We start from the raw sequence: 17,467 nt of genomic DNA, 5'->3' as shown, positions 1-17,467 counted from the left end.
ACACTGAGTACCTGGTTCAGTTAAGTTGCAAGCAAGCCAGGTGCAATAGCAACAATTTGTATTTATATAGCACCTTTATCAAAGTGTCCCAAGTGCTTCACAGGAGCATTATCAAAATTTCACATTGATCACATAGTGATATTATGGTAGATGACTCCAAGAATAATCAAAGAGGTAGGTTTAATGGAGCACTTTAAGGGAGGAAAGAGAAATTGAGATGCAGGGAGGTTTGGGGTGAGAATTCAAAAGCTTAATGCCTGAAAATCAAGCGATAAAAGGGAGAGAGGAGCTTAAAACAATCATAATCACCAGGGAAAAGGTACTGGAAAAACTATAAGAACTGAAAGTTAATAAGCTCCCTGGACCTGATGGCCTACATCCTAGAATCTTAAAAGAAGTAATTTCAACGGTTGTGATCTTCCCTAGATTCTGAAAACGTCCTAGTGAATAGGAAAGTCACAAATGTAACACCTTTATTCATGGAAGGAGAGAGACAGAAAGCAGGAAAACTATAGGACAGTCAGCCCAACATCTGTCACAGGGAAAATGCTGGAATCCCTTATTGAGGAAGTAATAGCAGGACATCTGGAAACACATAATCATGCAGAGCCATTTTTTAAAAAAATGATTCATGGGATGTGGGCATTCTGGCTAGGCCAGCATTTATTTCCCATCCCTAATTGCCCTTGAGAAAGTGGTAGTGAGCTGCCTTCTTGATCTGCTGCAGTCCATGTAGTGTAGGTACACCCACAGTGCTGTTAAGCAGGGAGTTCCAGGATTTTGACCCAGTGACAGTGAAGGAATGACGATATATTTCCAAGTCAGGATGGTGAGTTGCTTGGAGGGGCACTTACAGGTGGTGTTGTTCCATGTATCTGCTGCCCTGTCCTTCTAGATGGTAGTGGTTGTGGGTTTGGAAGGTGCTGTCTAAGGAGCCTTGGTGAGTTCCTGCAGTGCATCCTGTCGATGGTACACACTGCTGCCAATATTCATTGGTGGTGGAGGGAGTGAATGTTTGTGGATGGGGTGCCAATTAAGCAGGCTGCTTTGTCCTGGATGGTGTCAGGCTTCTTGAGTGTTGTTGGAGCTTCACTCATCCATGCAAGTGGAGAATATTCAAACACACTCCTGACTTATGCCTTGGTGGATAGGCTTTGGAATGTTAGCAGGTGAGTTAATTGCCACAGGATTCCTAGCCTCCAACCTGCTCTTGTAGCCACAGTATTTAATGACTAGTCCAGTTCAGTTTCCGGTCAAAGGTAACCCCCAAATGTTGATAGTGGGGGATTCAGCGATAGTAATGCTGCTGAATGACAAGGTTAGATTCCCTCTTGCTGGAGATGGTCATAGCCTGGCAATTGTGTGGCACAAATGTTAGTTGCCACTGGTCAGCCCAAACCTGGACATTGTCCAGGTCTTGCTGCATTCGGACATGGACTGCTTCAGTATCTGAGGAGTCACGAATGGTGCTGAAAATTGTGCAATCATCAGCGAACATCCCCACTTCTGACCTTATGATGGAAGAAAGATCATTGATGAAGCAGCTGAATATGGTTGGGTCAAGGACACGACCCTGAGGAACTCCAGCAGTGATGTCTTGGAGCTAAGATCACTGACCTCCAACAAGCACAACTATCTTCCTTTGTGCTAGGTATGACTCCAACCAGTGGAGAGTTTTCCCCTGATTCACATTGACTCCAGTTTTGCTAGGGCTCGTTGATGCCACACTCAGCCAAATGCTGCCTTGATGTCAAGGGCAGCCACTCTCACCTCAACCCTGAAGTGCAGCTCTTTTGTCCATGTTTGAACAAGACTGTAATGAGGTCAGGAGTGACTGGTCCTGGCAGAACCTAAATTGAACGTCAGTGAGCAGGTTATTGCTAAACAAGTACCGCATGATAGCACTGCTGATGATCCATTCTATCACTTTACTGATGATTGAGAGTAGACTGATGTGGCCGATAATTGGGTGGGTTGGATTTGTCCTGGACGTATCTGGGCAATTTTCTGCATTGCCGGTTAGATGCCAGTGTACTGATGGCAAGGGCGCAGAATATACTCTGAGGAACAGCTTGGCTAGGGGCGTGGCAATTTCTGGAGTACAAGTCCTAGTACTATTGTTGAGATATTGTCAGGGCCCATAGTCTTTGCAGTAACCAGTGCCTTCAGCCATTTCCTGATATCACGTGAAGTAAATTGACTGACTGAAGACTGGCATCTGTGATGCTGGGATCTGACACTTGGCACATCTGGCTGAAGATTGTTGCAAAAGCTTGAGGGGCTGAGTGGCCTACTCCTGCTCCTAAGTCATATGTTCGTATTAGCTGACCATGGGCAGTACATGGTAATCAGCAGGAGGTTTCCTTGCCCCTGTTTGACCTGATGCCCTGAGAGTTCATGGGGTCCAGAGTCGATGTTGAGGACTCCCAGGGCAACCCGCTCCCAACTGTACACCACTGTGCCACCACCTTCTCTGGGTGTGTCCTGCCAGTGGGACAGAATATACCCAGGAATAGCGATGGTTGGGTCTGGGACATTATCTGTAAGGTATGATTCTGTGAGGATGACTATGTCAGGCTGTTGTTTGACTAGTTTGTGAGACAGCTCTCCAAATTTTGGCACAAGCCCCTAGATGTTAGGCAGGAGGACTTTGTAGGGTCAACAGGGCTGAGTTTGCTTTTGTCATTTCTGGTGCCTCGGCTGATGCCGGCTGGCCTGCCCAGTTTTGTTCCTTTTTTTAGGTTTTGTTAGTTGTTTTGACACAACTGAGTGATTTGTTAGGCCATTTCAGAGGTCATTTAAGAGTCAACCACATTGCTGTGGGTTTGGATTCACATTTGGGCCAGATCAGATAAGGCCAGCAGATTTCCTTCCCTAAAGGTCATTAGTGAACTAGATGGGTTTTTACGACAATTGACAATGGTTTCATGGTCATCATGAGATTCTTAATTCCAGATTTTTATTGAATTCAAATTTCACCATGATAGAATTCAAACTTGGGTTCCCTTGGGCCTCTGGATTACTAGTCCAGTGAAAATACCACTATACCACTGCTTCCCCTTTTTGTGAAAGGGAAATCATTTTTGACTAATTTATTAGATTTCTTTTAGGAAGCAACAAGCAAGGTGGATAAAGGGGAACCTGAAGATGTAGTCTACTTGGATTTCCAAATTGCATTCGATAAGGAGCCACATCAAAGGTCATAAAATAAGAGCTCATGGTGTTGGTGGCAACATATTAGCATGGATAAAGGGTTGTTTCGCTGACAGGAAGCAGAAGGTCAATATATATTAGTCTATTTCAGGCTGGCAAGCTGTAAGTAATGGAGTGCTACAGGAATCAATGCTGGTGCCTCGACCATTTATGATCAATATTAATGACTTTGATGAAGGAACCAAATGTGTTGTTGCTAAATTTGCTGATGACACAAAGATAGCTAGGAAAGTAAGTTGTCAAGAGGGAATGAAGAGTCCACATAGGTTAAGTGGATGGGCCAAATATTTGGAGTATACTATGGAAAAAGTGAACTTGACCGCTTTGTCAAGAAGAATAAAAAGCAGTATATGATTTAAATGGTGAGAAAATGCAGAACTCTACGTTACAAGATCGGATGTCCTGATCCATGAAACACAAAAAGTTAGTTCGCATGTACAGAAAGTGATTAGGAAGGCAAATGGAATGTTTATTGCAAGGCGAGTTGAATATAAAAGTAGGGAAGTGTTGCTACAGCTGTATAAGGCCTTTGTGAGGCAGCATCTGGGGTACTGTGTATACATGGAAACATAGAAACACATATAATAGGAGCAGGAGTAGGCCATTTGGCCCTTCAAGCCTGCTCCGCCATTCAACTCAATAGCCTGTTCCCACTTTCTCCCTGTATCCTTTGATTGTTTTCGCCCCAAAAGCTATATCTAACTCCTTCTTGAAAACAATGTTTTGGCCTCAACTACTTTCTGTGGTAGCGAATTCCATAGGCTCATCACTCTCTGGGTGAAGAAATTTCTCCTCATCTCAGTCCTAAATGGTCTACCCCGTATCTTCAGACTGTGTCCCCTGGTTCTGGACTCCCCCACCATTGGGAACATCCTTCCTGCATCTACCCTGTCTAGTCCTGTTAGAATTTTATAGGTTTCTATGAGATCCCCCCCTCATTCTTCTGAACTCCAGCGAATATAATCCTAACCGACTCAATCTCTCCTTAGATGTCAGTTCCGTAATGACAGGAATCAGTCTGGTAAACCTTCGCTGCACTCCCTCTGAAGCAAGAACATCTTTCCTCAGATAAGGAGACCAAAACTGCACACAATATTCCAGGTGTGGTCTTACCAAGGCCCTGTATAATTGCAGCAAGACATCCCTGCTCCAGTACTCGAATAGTTTTGGTCTCCTCACTTAAGAAAGGATTTAGTTGTATTGGAAGCTTTCAGAGAAGGTTCACTTGACTGTTTCCTGGACTGAAGGGGTTCGCTTATGAAAAAAGGTTGAGCACGCTGGGCCTCTATCTATTGGAGTTTAGAAGAATGAGAATTGACCTTGTTGGAACATATGAGATCCTGATTGGACTTGACAGTGTGGATGCTGAGAGGATGTTTCCCCTTGCAGGGGAGTCTAGCACTAGGGATACAGTGTAAAAATTAGGGGTCTCTAAATTAAGACTGAGATGAGGAGATTTTTTTTTCTCTGAGGGTCAATAGTTTGTGGAATTAGTCTTTCCCAGAGAGCAGTGGATGCTGGGGCATTGAGTTATTCAAGGCTGAGTTAGATTTTTGATTGGCAAGGGAGTCAAGGGTTATGGGGGGCAGACAGGAAAGTGGAGTTGGGGCCCAATCTGATCAGTCATGATCTTATAGAATGGCAGAGGAAGCTCGAGGGGCCAAATTGCCTACTCCTGCTCCAAACAAAGCCTCCGATGATGAAGCAATGAAAATTGGGGATGTGCAAAATGCCAGTAAGTTTCTTAGTGTGTGGGGGGGGAGAGGGTGATGTTTTAATGTGCTGCAGTGATTGTTGGAGAGTGAAGGATAATGGCAGGGAGGGTGGTTAGTGGAAGGTATTTTGAGAATAAAATCAGCATGGTAATTAATTAGCTTGAGTGATGCAACTGTGGGCAGAAAGGATAAAAGTAGTCTCTCACATTAACAACTCTAGATAGATCATTGAATTTCTCATGGCGTTGTGGCTTTGCCTTTGATGCATTAGAATTTGCAATCATGTAGAACCATACAGCACTAAATGAGGTCATTGGCCATTTGTCAGCCCTGCGAAAGAGGTATCTAATTCATCCCAACCCCATGCTGTTTATCCATAGCTGTGCAAAACATACATTTCTACTACTTTAATAGTCATTACAGCACTGTGCTTGTTTATTGCTCATCCCTAAGTGGTGGTGGGCCATGTTCTTGATCATTTGTGGTCTGTAGGGTAGAGATACTACCAGGAGTTCCCAGATTGTGACCCATCGACAATGAAGTGTTGACAATATATTTTGAAATTGGGATGGCATGTGACATGCAGGGGAACTTGAAGGTTCGCTGCAGGCATGGTCCACTGACAATGACGAGGCTGAATGCTTAAGTTGGTAGATGGGCTGCCAGTCCAGCGCACCGCTTTGTCACAGATGGTGTCATGTTTCTTGTGTGATGTTGTAGGTGCATCCATCCAGACAGGTGGAGAGATTTCCATTACAGCCCTGAAATCCATTTTAGAGGTGGAGAAGCTTTGTGGAATCAGGCAGGGAGCCACTTGCTGCAGAATGCCCAGTCTCTGACTGACTTTTGTAGCCATGGTATTTATTTGGCTGATCCAGTTAAGTTTCCAGTCAAGGATGACGCTATGATGTCAATGGTGGAGCTCTATGATGGTAATGCCATTGACTGTTAATGGAAGGTGGTTGCACTCTTTCTTGTTTGAGATGTTTTGCCTGGTACTTATATGGTGCATTTGTTATTAGCCACCTATCAGTCCAAGCCTTGATCTTTTTCACGTCATGGTGCATCCATTACTTGAGGAATTGTGAATGACACTGAACACTGCATGGAGGGAGCGATTTTTAACTGGCAGTCATTGATGGAATTTTGGTGCTAGTGGAAGCTCTCTATTGGGTACTAAGCCAGTGGAGACTGAGCATGAGGAACAATTTAGTCCTTAAACGTAGCAGTATTAAAAGGCAGGAACACTGGGTGGAATCGTCCGGTCTCATTGGCAGTGGGCATCATGGCGGGCAGGGGGAACAATTTGGCTTGAGAGGCAGAAATTGGTTTCACACCGGAGTGAAATCACAGGGATGGTGTCTGCCATGGTGGAACGCGAATCCCACTGAAGGCTGGTGTGGACCCAATTTGTATCTGGTAATGGGACGCAAAGTAATGCCCAACTGGAATCGTCCCCCACGCCTGAGTTACTGTTATGCCGTCGGGAAAACACGCCTGCCCAAAACACATCTGGACAAGTGTGACATGCAGAAGTCGGGGCCACCATTCAGGTCTTGCTCAGATCAGGGACATCTGAGGAGAGGAAAATGCTGGGGCCCACAGCTACCGGACCCTGGAGAAACATTTGCATTGCATGCTGGGTAGGTCCTCATGCACATGGCTGTGCCATGAAGCAGCTCTTGGAAGGTGGGAGGTCTATGTTGGTGCTTTGGGTCTGCTTCAGGATATCATGGTCTTGGCCATGGGCTGCTACAGATGATTGGTGACTGTGGGGGGAGGTGAGATGGGGGGGGAGAGAAAGGTCTGTGAGTGGGAAAGGAAAGTGTACCAGGGGAGGTGGGAGAGGAAGGCCTAGCTGGGACTGGGATAGGAAGGTGCACGGTGGGGAGAAGCGTGGGAGAGGAAGGTCTGCCTGTGAGTGGGAGAGGAAGTGGAAGGTGGGGTAGGGTAGGTTGGTAGCGGGGGGATGAAGGTGTTGGGGGGATGAGATTGACAGGTAAGGGGGGAATGAAGGTGTCAGGAGGTGAGATTTTGAGGGGGGTGAAGGTGTCGGTGTGATGAGGTTGGGAGGAGGGAATACGGGCACGAGGTTGAATGTGGGAGAATACTGCATGGGGCAGAAGTGGGGGGAAGGAAGGTTTAAGGGAGGGAGCTCAGAGGGGGGAAGATGTCTGGGGGGGAGTTCAGAGAGAGGAAAGTGTCTGGGTGGAAGAGGGAGTAAGGGGGTGGGGGGTGTGTCCAGGTGAGCATGCAAGGGAGGGGTCTGTGGAGTCAATAACTACCTACGAGGGAGTGAACTGAGGGTGGGCATGATAGGAGGGAATGGTGAGTGTGAGAGGGGGCAGAGGGAGCTGGTAGGGTAGGAGGGTGAGGGTGCATTGGTAATGGTAGGAAGGATGGCGCGGGTAGTTGGTGGGGACTTAGAGGCAGACATGGACCATGGAGGTGGGAAGTATTAGGTTGGGGAGTTCAATGTGGATGGGGGTGGGATTCTCAGAAAGGAACATTCACCTGCACATCCTGGAATGACAAGGGTTCAGATTGGTCGATGATGGTGGGGAGGTGGAAGATGATGCCAGGGGGGTCCACAGTGATGGAGGAAAGGACATGTGTGACTGGGGGAGGGGAAAGAATGGGGGAGCTAACGATAAACTTGACAACTATCATTTTGCAGAAATTGAAAGTGAGCTGAGCCTCATGTTGGATGGGAACGGGTGCTGCACGGGAGCGTGATCAGTGAGTGGGCAGAGATGCAGGACAGCTCAGATGGACAACTGAAAGAGAACCCCAGCAGGCAGCACTGAAAATGCTTGGGAAAGTGAGATGAATTTGATGAATGAAGGCTCCGCGTGTATGGGAGAGTGCATGCTTGAGGCTCTGAAAGACCCTGCCACATACACACACTTCTCCCTCTGGAATCATTCATGGCCTGGCTGCATGCAGCTGAACTGCTAGTGGGTGCGGGGGGCGGGGAGGGGATGCAGTGGGAGGATTTGTGAAGCCTGTCAATGAAGCTGAAAGACAGCATTAAAACATTGTTCAGTGAAAGTGAATATATTTTCAGATTATAAAGTACCAAAATGTGTTCATCCGTGAAACCAATTGTGATTAAAATTTCTTAATTTCCTAGGCCTACCACTTCTTCTGGATTCTGCCCTTACGTCCACAGCATGGATGGAGACAGCCTGTACAATGTTTGGCCCTGTTGCCTCTGATGATTTTGCCCTGTGTCCTCTGGGGAGCTTGAGGGGTCCGGCTTGTTTTAGCTGGCCTCCTGTGGGCCAGCTGCTCCCTCTGTGGTGACAGAGGATGAGGCTGAGGGGGTCACAGGCAAAGGGGACTCAGAGGGAGTGGTCAGCCTCTGCGATTCCTGAGTAGTTGACCCAGGGGTGTTTAGCTGCCATTCCTCCTCCTTTCTGGTGCCCAAGGGCCCCGGCCTGACTTCCTGAGGGGAAGGAGCACCAGGAGGGACATCAAGATGCCCCATTTCCCTTTCACATTGCCACAGCAGGAACTCACCCATGGCTACCACGATGGAGTGCAGGTCTACGTGTATCTCCGCATTCTGCTTGACCAGGGTCTCCATGACATCTGCCATCTTTCCTATGGAGACCTCCATGTGCGCACATGTGGGCACTACTTCATCAGAGAGCGGGCAAGCGCACTCCTCCAACTCATTTGCCACTCTCTTGAGGGCTTCCAACAGCTCTGCGTGATATTCCTCTGCCTTCTGCTGACTCTCCAAGATCAGTTGGAATGTCGAATCCTAGAGGGTCGTCATCTGACTCGGACCTCACAGATGCCTCTTCCCAAGCAGCCCTCCGAACGCCAGGGACCTCGGCTAAACCTGCCACCTCCTGCTGCGGACACGTGTCCGTGCAGTGACCACCAGATTGTGAACATCAAGCCTGATCTAGATCTAGATCCAACCGAGGTGTGTGTTTCTGTGCTGGTGGAGGGTCTGGGTAAGCGCTGTGACGGGTCTTCCAGGCTGCTCATTTCTGCTCTTCAATGGAGGAGGTGTCCTGTTGGTTGGAGGTGAGGACATGGATGGAGCTGGGGGAATGGCTGGCTGAGGGCGTCAGTCGCTTGGCAGAACTCCTTGTGAACTAAAGTAGAGATAATTAGTGCATGGCAGCAGAGTCAAAAGCAGGAAAGAGAGCACTCATAGTTGCGTTGAGTGGGATGATGGGATGCAGGATCCGAACGTGGGTGTTGCCGCCAACCTTTCTGTCGCTGCAGGCATGGTCTACATCCTTACCAGTCACCATGATGGCACGCTCCTCAAAGTGAGTGAGGGGCCTAATGTGGGCCACTCCGACCCTGGTCTGCAACCTCTCCCTGATGTTGTCAGCCAGCTTCTCCTGCAAGAAAACAGATGGAGAAAGTGTGTGCAGGACGCCTGGCACTGTGTGGAATGTTTGTGTGGTGAGTGGATCCATGGACAGGATTAGGATGTGATCTCCAGATAATATGATCCTTGAAGTGTGAGATCCCTGTGGATGTGTGATGGGTTTTATTGTGTTGAGTTGAGTGATGAGGTGGTTGACAATATCTGGCGGAACAGATGAGAACATTAATCAGCTTCCTGCACTGGGCGGTTGACTTCCTCTGTGCTCTGGCGGTGGTGACCATCGCTGCCACTGCCTCCCAGGCCAGATTGGTGGACCTCCTGTGGTCAGAGTGGAGTTAGAGGACACCGCGGTGGCCTTCCACTGTATCCAGCAGGTGCCCCAGAGAGGCATCACTAAATTTGTTTTCTTTGCTTTCGGGACCATCTGTCGCCTGGAGCAGTCCTTGACTGTAAACATGAAGTAGGCTGTGCTCTGATGCTCTTTAAATATGGCTCCTGGAGTGAGGAAGCACTCAGGTCACGGTGTGGCAGAAAAATCCAAGCCCGTCTGCCAGTGATCCAGCATGCTTCCCGTGATTGCATTAATAATGAGGTGGGATGCGCTGGGAAGGGGACGACATGGCGCAAAATCCCGCCATTGCAGCTGGTGGGTAAAACGTCTTATTTCATGCCTGCTACCACACTTAGTACAAATCTGGGACAATTATGCCCATTGACAAATCCATCAAAGACCCAAAGAAATTAAGTTTTATAGGAACTTGGGCAAGATTTTTAACAATGCCATTTTTGGATAAATTGTGCTAAGTTCTTAGTTTAAATTACATGTAAGAGAAAGTACAATTTCTATATCAGCAGTGGTTTTCCTGTTAATTTAAAGGTTTTTTCACCTTGAATAAGTTTGTGCTTATGTGGAATTCCTACAGCACTTCAAACCACATGTACTATGGTTGTTCCAGTAGTCTGTATGGCAGGGACCTAGTGAAAAAGGCGGCACTATTACACCAAGCGATGGGTGGATTTGAAGCAAAATTGTCTGGACAGGGGAGAAGGACACATCTTAAGATATGAGGTCCCTCATTTGGCTGAGTGACAGGAAACTGGGAGTAGTTTTTCGGATTGAGTGAAAGCTTATATTGGTGTTAGGATCCCTGCTCTTCCTGATACATGTTAATGACCGAGACTTTGGTGTACAGGACACAATTTCAAAGTTTGCTGATGATACAAAACTTGGAAGCAATGTGAATCGTGAAGAGGATAGTGTAGAACTTCAAAAGTACATAGACAAGTTGGTGGAAATGGGCAGACAGGTGGCAGATGAAGTTCAATGTAGAGAAATGTGAAGTGATAATTTTGGTAGCAAGAATTTAGGAAGGATGTGAAGGCATTGGACAGGGTACAGAAAATATTCATGAGAATGGTTCCAGGAATGAGGAACTTCAGTTATGAAGATTGACTGAAGAAGTTAGGACTGTTTTCCTTGAGAAAAATGGCTGAGCGAGGATTTAACAGAGGTATTCAAAATCATGAGGGATCTGGAAAGAGTAGATTTTGAGAAACTGTCCTACTCAGGATAGGATTGAGAACAAAAGGGCACAGATTTAAAGTAATTAGAGTCCTCAACTTAAATAAGGGCAAATACAGAGGTATGAAGAAAGAGTTGTCTAAAGCGGGCTGGGAAAATAGACTAAAGGAAAAGTCATTGAATGAGCAGTGACAGACATTTAGGAGATATTTCATAACGCTCAGCAAAAATTTATCCTGGTCAAAAAGAAGGACTCGATGAGAAGGATGAACCACCCGTGGTTAACAAAAGTGGCCAAGGATGGTATCCAATCAAAAACTAAGGCATACAAAGCGACAAAAACTAAGCGTAGGCCAGAGGATTGGGAAACTTTTAGGAACCAGCAGCAGATGACTAAAAAGCTCATAAAGAGGGAGAAAATTGATTATGAAAGTAGATTGGCAAGAAAATTAAAAACAACAGCAAGAGCTTCTACGGGTATATAAAAAGAGAGTGGCTAAAGTGAGCATGGGACCCTTAGAGGATGTAACAGGAGAATTAATAATGGGCAACAGGTAAATTGCAGATGATTTAAGACCATAAGATGTAGGAGCAGAAGTAGTCCATTCGGACCATCGAGTCTGCTCCGCCATTCAATGAGATCATGGCTGATTTGATAATCCTCAACTCCACTTTCTTGCCTTTTCCCCATAACCCTTGATTCCCTTACTGATTAAAAATATGTCTATCTTAGCCTTGTATATACTTAATGACCCAGCCTGTTTGGTAAAGAATTGCACAGATTAGCAACCCTCTGAAAGAAGAAGTTCCTCCTCATCTCTGTTTTAAATAGGTAACCCCTTACTCTGAGATTCTGGCTCCTGGTCCTAGACTTACCCACAAGGGAAAACAACCTCTCAGCATCTACCCTGTCAAGCCCCCTAAGAGTCTTATATGTTTCAATACGGTCACCTCTCATTCTTCTAAACTCCAATGAGTACAGGCCCAACCTACTCAACCTCTCCTCACAAGAAAATGCCTTCATACCTGGGACCAAACTAGTGAACCTTCTCTGGACTGTCTCCAATACCAGTATATCTTTCCTTAGATAAGGGGACCAAAATTGTTTACAGTATTCTAGGTGCGGTCTAACTAGGGCCTTGTATAGTTTTAGCAAGACTTCCCCATTTTTATACTCCATTCCCTTTGAAATAAAGGCCAACATTCCATTTGCCTTCCCTATTATCTGCTGAACTTGTATGCTAGCTTCTTGGAATTCATGCATGAGGACCCCCAAATCCCTTTGTGCTGCAGCTTTCTTCAGTCTTTCTCTATTTAAGTAATATTCAGCTCCTCTGTTCTTCCTGCCAAAGTGCAAAACCTCACATTTTCCCACACCGTATTCCACCTGGCACTTTTTTGCCCACCCACTCATTTAGCTGTCTATATCCCTCTGTTGACTCTTTGTGTCATCCTTACCACTTGCCTTCTGACTTATTTTTGTATCATCCGCAAACTTGGCGATAGTACATTCATTTCCCTCATCCAAGTCACTAATATATATTGTAAATAATTGTGGCCCCAACACTGCTTCCTGTGGCACTCCACTAGCTACAGGTTGCCATCTGAAAATGCCCCCCGTATCCCAATTCTCTGTCTTTTATTAGTTAGCCAATCCTCTATCCATGCTAATATACTACCCCCTACCCCATGGGCTCTTGTCTTATTCAGTAGCATTATGTGTGGTACCTTAACGAACGTCTTTTGGAAATCCAAATATATTACATCTACTGGTTCCCTTTTATCTATCCTGCTTGTTACCTCCTCAAAGAATTTTAATGAATCTGTCAGGCATGATTCTGCTTCATGAAGCCATGCTGACTGCTTGATTATATTATGCATTTCTAAATGCCTTGCTATTACATCCTTTATAATTGACTCTAACATTTTCCCAATGGCAGATGTTAAGCTTACTGGCCTATAGCTTCCTGTTTTTTGCCTCCCTTTTTGAATAAGGGTGTTACATTGGCAGTTTTCCAATCCTTTGGGACTTTTTCAGAATCTAAGGATTCTTGGAAGATTACTACTAGTGCATCCACTATCCCTGCAGCTATTTTCTTTAATATCCTAGGATGCAACACATCAGGTCCAGGTGACTTATCTGCCTTTAGCCCCATTAGCTTCCCTAGTACTTTTTCTCTAGTGATAGTTATTGTATTTATTCCCTACCCCCACTTTTACCCCATGATTATTTAGTATTTTCGGTATGCTATTAGTGTATTTTACCGTGAAGACTGATCCAAAGTATTTATTCAACTCCTCTGCCATTTTCTGGTTTCCCATTATTATTTATCCAGCATCATTCTGTAAGGGGCCTCTGTTCACTCTGGCCTCTCCCTTCCTTTTTATATATTTAAAGAAGCTCTTACTGTCCATTTTTATATTGCTTGCTAGTTTACCCTCAACATTTATTTTCTCCCTCTTTATTATTTTTTGGTCATCTTCTAATGGTTTTTAAAACTTTCCCAATCCTCTGTCTTACCACTAATCTTTGCCACATTGTATGTTTTTTCTTTCACTTTGATACTGTACTTAACTTCCTTAGTTAACCATGGATGGTTTATACCCTACCTTGAATCCTTCTTCCTCATTGGGATATATTTGTTGTGAGTCATGAACTATTTTCTTAAACATCTGCTATCGTTCTCCAACCATCTTTTCTGCTATACTTCTTTCCCAGTCCACTCCAGCTAACTCTTCCCTCATTCCTTTGTAATTACCCTTATTTAAGTTTAGCATAATTGTTTCCAAACCAAATTTCTCACTCTCAAACTGAATGCTAAATTCCATCATGTTATGATCACTGTTTCCCATGGGGTAATTTACTCTGAGATTATTTATTAAACCTGCCTCACTACACATTGCCAGATCCAAAATAGCCTGATCCCTGGTTGGATCCACAACATATTATTCTAGGAAACTGTCCTGAATACACTCTATGAATTCTTGCTCATGGCTACATCTGCCAATTTGATTTTCCCAATCTACATGAAAATTAAAGTCACCCATGATTAATATACTGCCTTTTTTTTCCCATGCCTTCATTATCTCCTGATTTATTCTCTGTCCTACAGCATAGCTACTGTTAGGGGGCCTATGGACTACTCCCACCAGTGTCTTCTTCCTCTTGTTATTTCTTGCCTCCACCTATATAGATTCCTCATCTTCTGATCCAAGATCATTTCTTGCTATCATACTTGTTCCATCTCATATTAACAAAGCTACCCCACCACTCTTTCTTTCCTGCCTGTCCTTTCGAAAAGTCACATATGCCTGAGTAATTAGTTTCCAGCTTTGATCTCCTTGTAACCTTGTCTCCATAATGGCTATAAGGTCATAGCCATCAACCTCTATTTGTGCCGTTAATTCATTAATTTTGTTCCAAATACTATGTGCATTTAAGTAAAGAGCGATTAATCTTACCTTTTTACCATTTTTTCCTACTTGCATCCTGTTTGCTGTTTTTTTTTTAATTTTTGTACACTCTGTCCCTTCCTGTCACATTACCTAAATAGCTGCCCTGCAATGCTGCCATATCCTTTTGCTTTGTAAGCCTACTTATCCCCTCTCCAGGACCCCTCTATTTAGTTTAGTTTAAACCAATATTTTATATCAGTCTTCATGGTGGAGGACACTATAAACATCCCGCCAGATAAGCAAGGAGCTAATGGGAGGAAAGATCTTGTCTCTACCACGAGGAACAAAGTATTTGACAAACTAATGGGACTAAAGGCAGGCATGTCACCAGGATCTGATGGCCTGCATCCAAGGATTTTGAAGGAAGTGGCTGCAGAGATAGTGGAGGCATTGGTCAAATTATTGCAGGACTCACTGGGTTCTCAGAGGGGCCCAGCGGATTGGAAAACCGCTAATGTGATACCCGTGTTCAAGAAGGGAGAGAGACCAAAAGCAGGAATCTATTGGCTAGTCAGCCTAACATCTGTTGTTGGGAAAATGCTGGAGTCCATTATTAAGGAAGAAATAGCAGGACATTTGGAAAAACTTAATACAATCAAACAGAGTCAGCATGGTTTTGTGAAAGGGAAATCATGTTTGACAAATTTGCTAGAGTTCTTTGAGGATATAATAAGCAGAGTTGATTAAGGGGAACCAGTAAATGTAATGTATTTGGATTTCCAGAAGGCATTCGATAAGGTGCCACATAAAAGATTATTGCACAAGATGCTCATGGTATTGGGGGTAATGTATTAGCATGGATCGAGGATTAGTTAACACACAGAAGACAGACAGTCGGGATTAATGGGTCTTTTTCAGACTGGAAAGATGTAACTAGTGGAGTGCCACAAGGATCAGTCCTAGGGCCTCAGTTATTTACTATCTATATTAATGACTTGGAGGAGGGGCAGAGTTAATGTATCCAAATTTTCTGATTATACAAAAATAGGTGGGAGAGCATGTTGTGATGAGGACATAAGGAATCTGCAAGGGGATATAGATAGGTTGAGTGACTGGGCAAAAACTTGGCAGATGATGTTTAATGTAGGAAAGTGTGAGGTCATGCACTTTGGTAGGAAGAATCAAAAGTCAGGCTATTATTTAAATGGAGAGAGACTCCAAAAAATGGCAGCACAGAGGGATCTGGATTTTATTGTGCATGAAACACAATAAGTCAGCATGCAGGTACAGTAAGTAATTAAGAAGGCAAATGGAATTTTGGCCTGTATTGCTAGGGGATTGGGGTTTAAAAATAGGGAAATCTTGTTACAACTGTACAGGTTGTTGGTGAGGCTGCACCTGGAGTACTGTGTGTAGTTTTGGTTCCTGTACTTAAGAAAGGATATACTGGCATTGGAGGCAGTTCAAAAGAGATTCACTAGGTTGATTCCTGGGATGAAGCGTTTGACATATCAAGAACGGCTAAACAGGTCAGGCCTTCAATCATTAGACTTTAGGAAAATGAGGGGTTATCTTATTGAAATATACAAGATTCTGAGGGGGCTTGACAGGGTAGATGTTGAAAAGATGTTTCCACTAGTGGGGGAATCATAAACTAGGGGACATAGTTACAGTATAAGGGGACACTTATTCCTTCGTGTCTCAGTTTGAAATTTATTCTCTGAGGGCAGTGAATGTCTGGAATTCTCTACCCAAGAGAGTTGTGGAGGTTAGATCACTGAAAGTATTTAAAGAGGAGACGGATACATTTTTGAAATATTGGGGAGTTGAGGGCTATGAGGAGCTGACACGAAAGAGGAACTGAGGCCTGGGGACAATCAGTCATGACCTTATTGAATGGCGAGGCAGGCTTGAGAGGCTCCTGTTCCTATTTATTATGTTCTTATGTTTTTATGTAAAAGGAACAAAGGTGATGTGAGGATTTTTTTTTCATGCAGTGAGTGTTTGGGGTTTGGAATGCTCTGTCTGAGTGTATGGTGGAGACAGGTTCAATCGAACTATTCAAGAGGAAATTAAACTGTTATCTGAAAAGGAAGAATGTGCAGAGTTAGGGAGAGAAGACGGGGGAATGGCAGTAGGTGAGTTGCTCGTTCGGAGAGTTGGCACAGACATGATGGGCCAATTGACCACCTTCTGCGCTGTAAAATTTTTGTGATCCTGTGATTTTAACCTAATTGATTGTGCAAAGTAAAACCAGGTGGTATGCAAAATGGGTGGCCAACTGATCACATCAATTTCCCACTGATTGGGGTTAGACTAAATTTACCGCCAAAAGATTTAAATTCATAAAGCGCAAACAGCATAGATTCGCCAGGATGATGTCAGGATTGGGAAGTTATTATTTAAAGAAGCGACTTGAAATACTGGGACTGTTTCCACTGCAGAAAATTAACAGGAGAAGTTTCACAAAAAATCACCTCCAGTGTGCTGTATGTTCCTTTTCTATGAAACATCTTTGGTTGTATTTTTAAATCTTGTTCTCCAATCATGCAACTCCTTCTCTAAATTAGACTCCACAGTACAATTCCAGATGAACCCAATGTAATTTGTCCTATTGTACATGAAATGTGATTGAGCTTTATATTATCAAAGTGTTTTCATATTTGTTTTACATTTTTATATGCAGGCCCACCTAGCGGGAATATTTGATAATGTAAATGAAGTAGTTTTCCATCCAAAGGATTACGATACCATGCTGGCTGTCACTTCGAGGGAAGGAGAACGAATTCATGTAATTATACATTATAGTTTATTCAAACTGAAATCATTTAAAAATGTTTAATCCATTTGACTCTGTGAATTATTGGCTTTTGTTACAATTAGATATTGTAGTGCATGTGCATCTTTTAAAGATCAATTGAAGCCAAATTTCATTATAGTGGTGATACCATAGAAAAATGAGTTTGCTAATTCCACTCTATCACGTTGCTAACAAGGTCAGCATTTATTGCGCATCACGAGTTGAGAGGGTGGTGGTGAGCTGTCTTCTTCAACTGTTGTGGTCCACATGATGAACATACTGCCACAGTGCTGTTAAGTAGGGAGTACTCGTATTTTGATACAGCAATGATGACGGATGAATGCAGCTCCAAAAACACTCAAAGCTTGATAACATCCATGACAAAGCAGCCCACTTGATCGGCATCCCCATCCACCACAGTGGCAGCAGTGTATACCTTCCTGCAAGTTGCATTGCAGCAACTC

General features: G+C 44.3%; 1 protein-coding gene across 1 annotated transcript in view; it reads left to right on the top strand.

Moving 5' to 3' along the window:
• Positions 1-17,467, top strand: part of LOC144681152 (dynein axonemal heavy chain 8-like) — a 1,929,890-nt gene that overhangs the window by 913,505 nt on the left and 998,918 nt on the right. Inside the window, exon 37 of the mRNA XM_078542879.1 lies at positions 16,890-16,994. Within this exon, the coding sequence (XP_078399005.1) occupies positions 16,890-16,994 (105 nt within the window). The remainder of the gene's footprint in view (positions 1-16,889; positions 16,995-17,467) is intronic.

This window comes from Cetorhinus maximus, chromosome 5, assembly GCF_964194155.1.
Source record: "Cetorhinus maximus chromosome 5, sCetMax3.hap1.1, whole genome shotgun sequence".
Classification (NCBI taxonomy): domain Eukaryota; kingdom Metazoa; phylum Chordata; class Chondrichthyes; order Lamniformes; family Cetorhinidae; genus Cetorhinus; species Cetorhinus maximus.
This window is presented reverse-complemented; position numbering and strand designations above follow the sequence as displayed.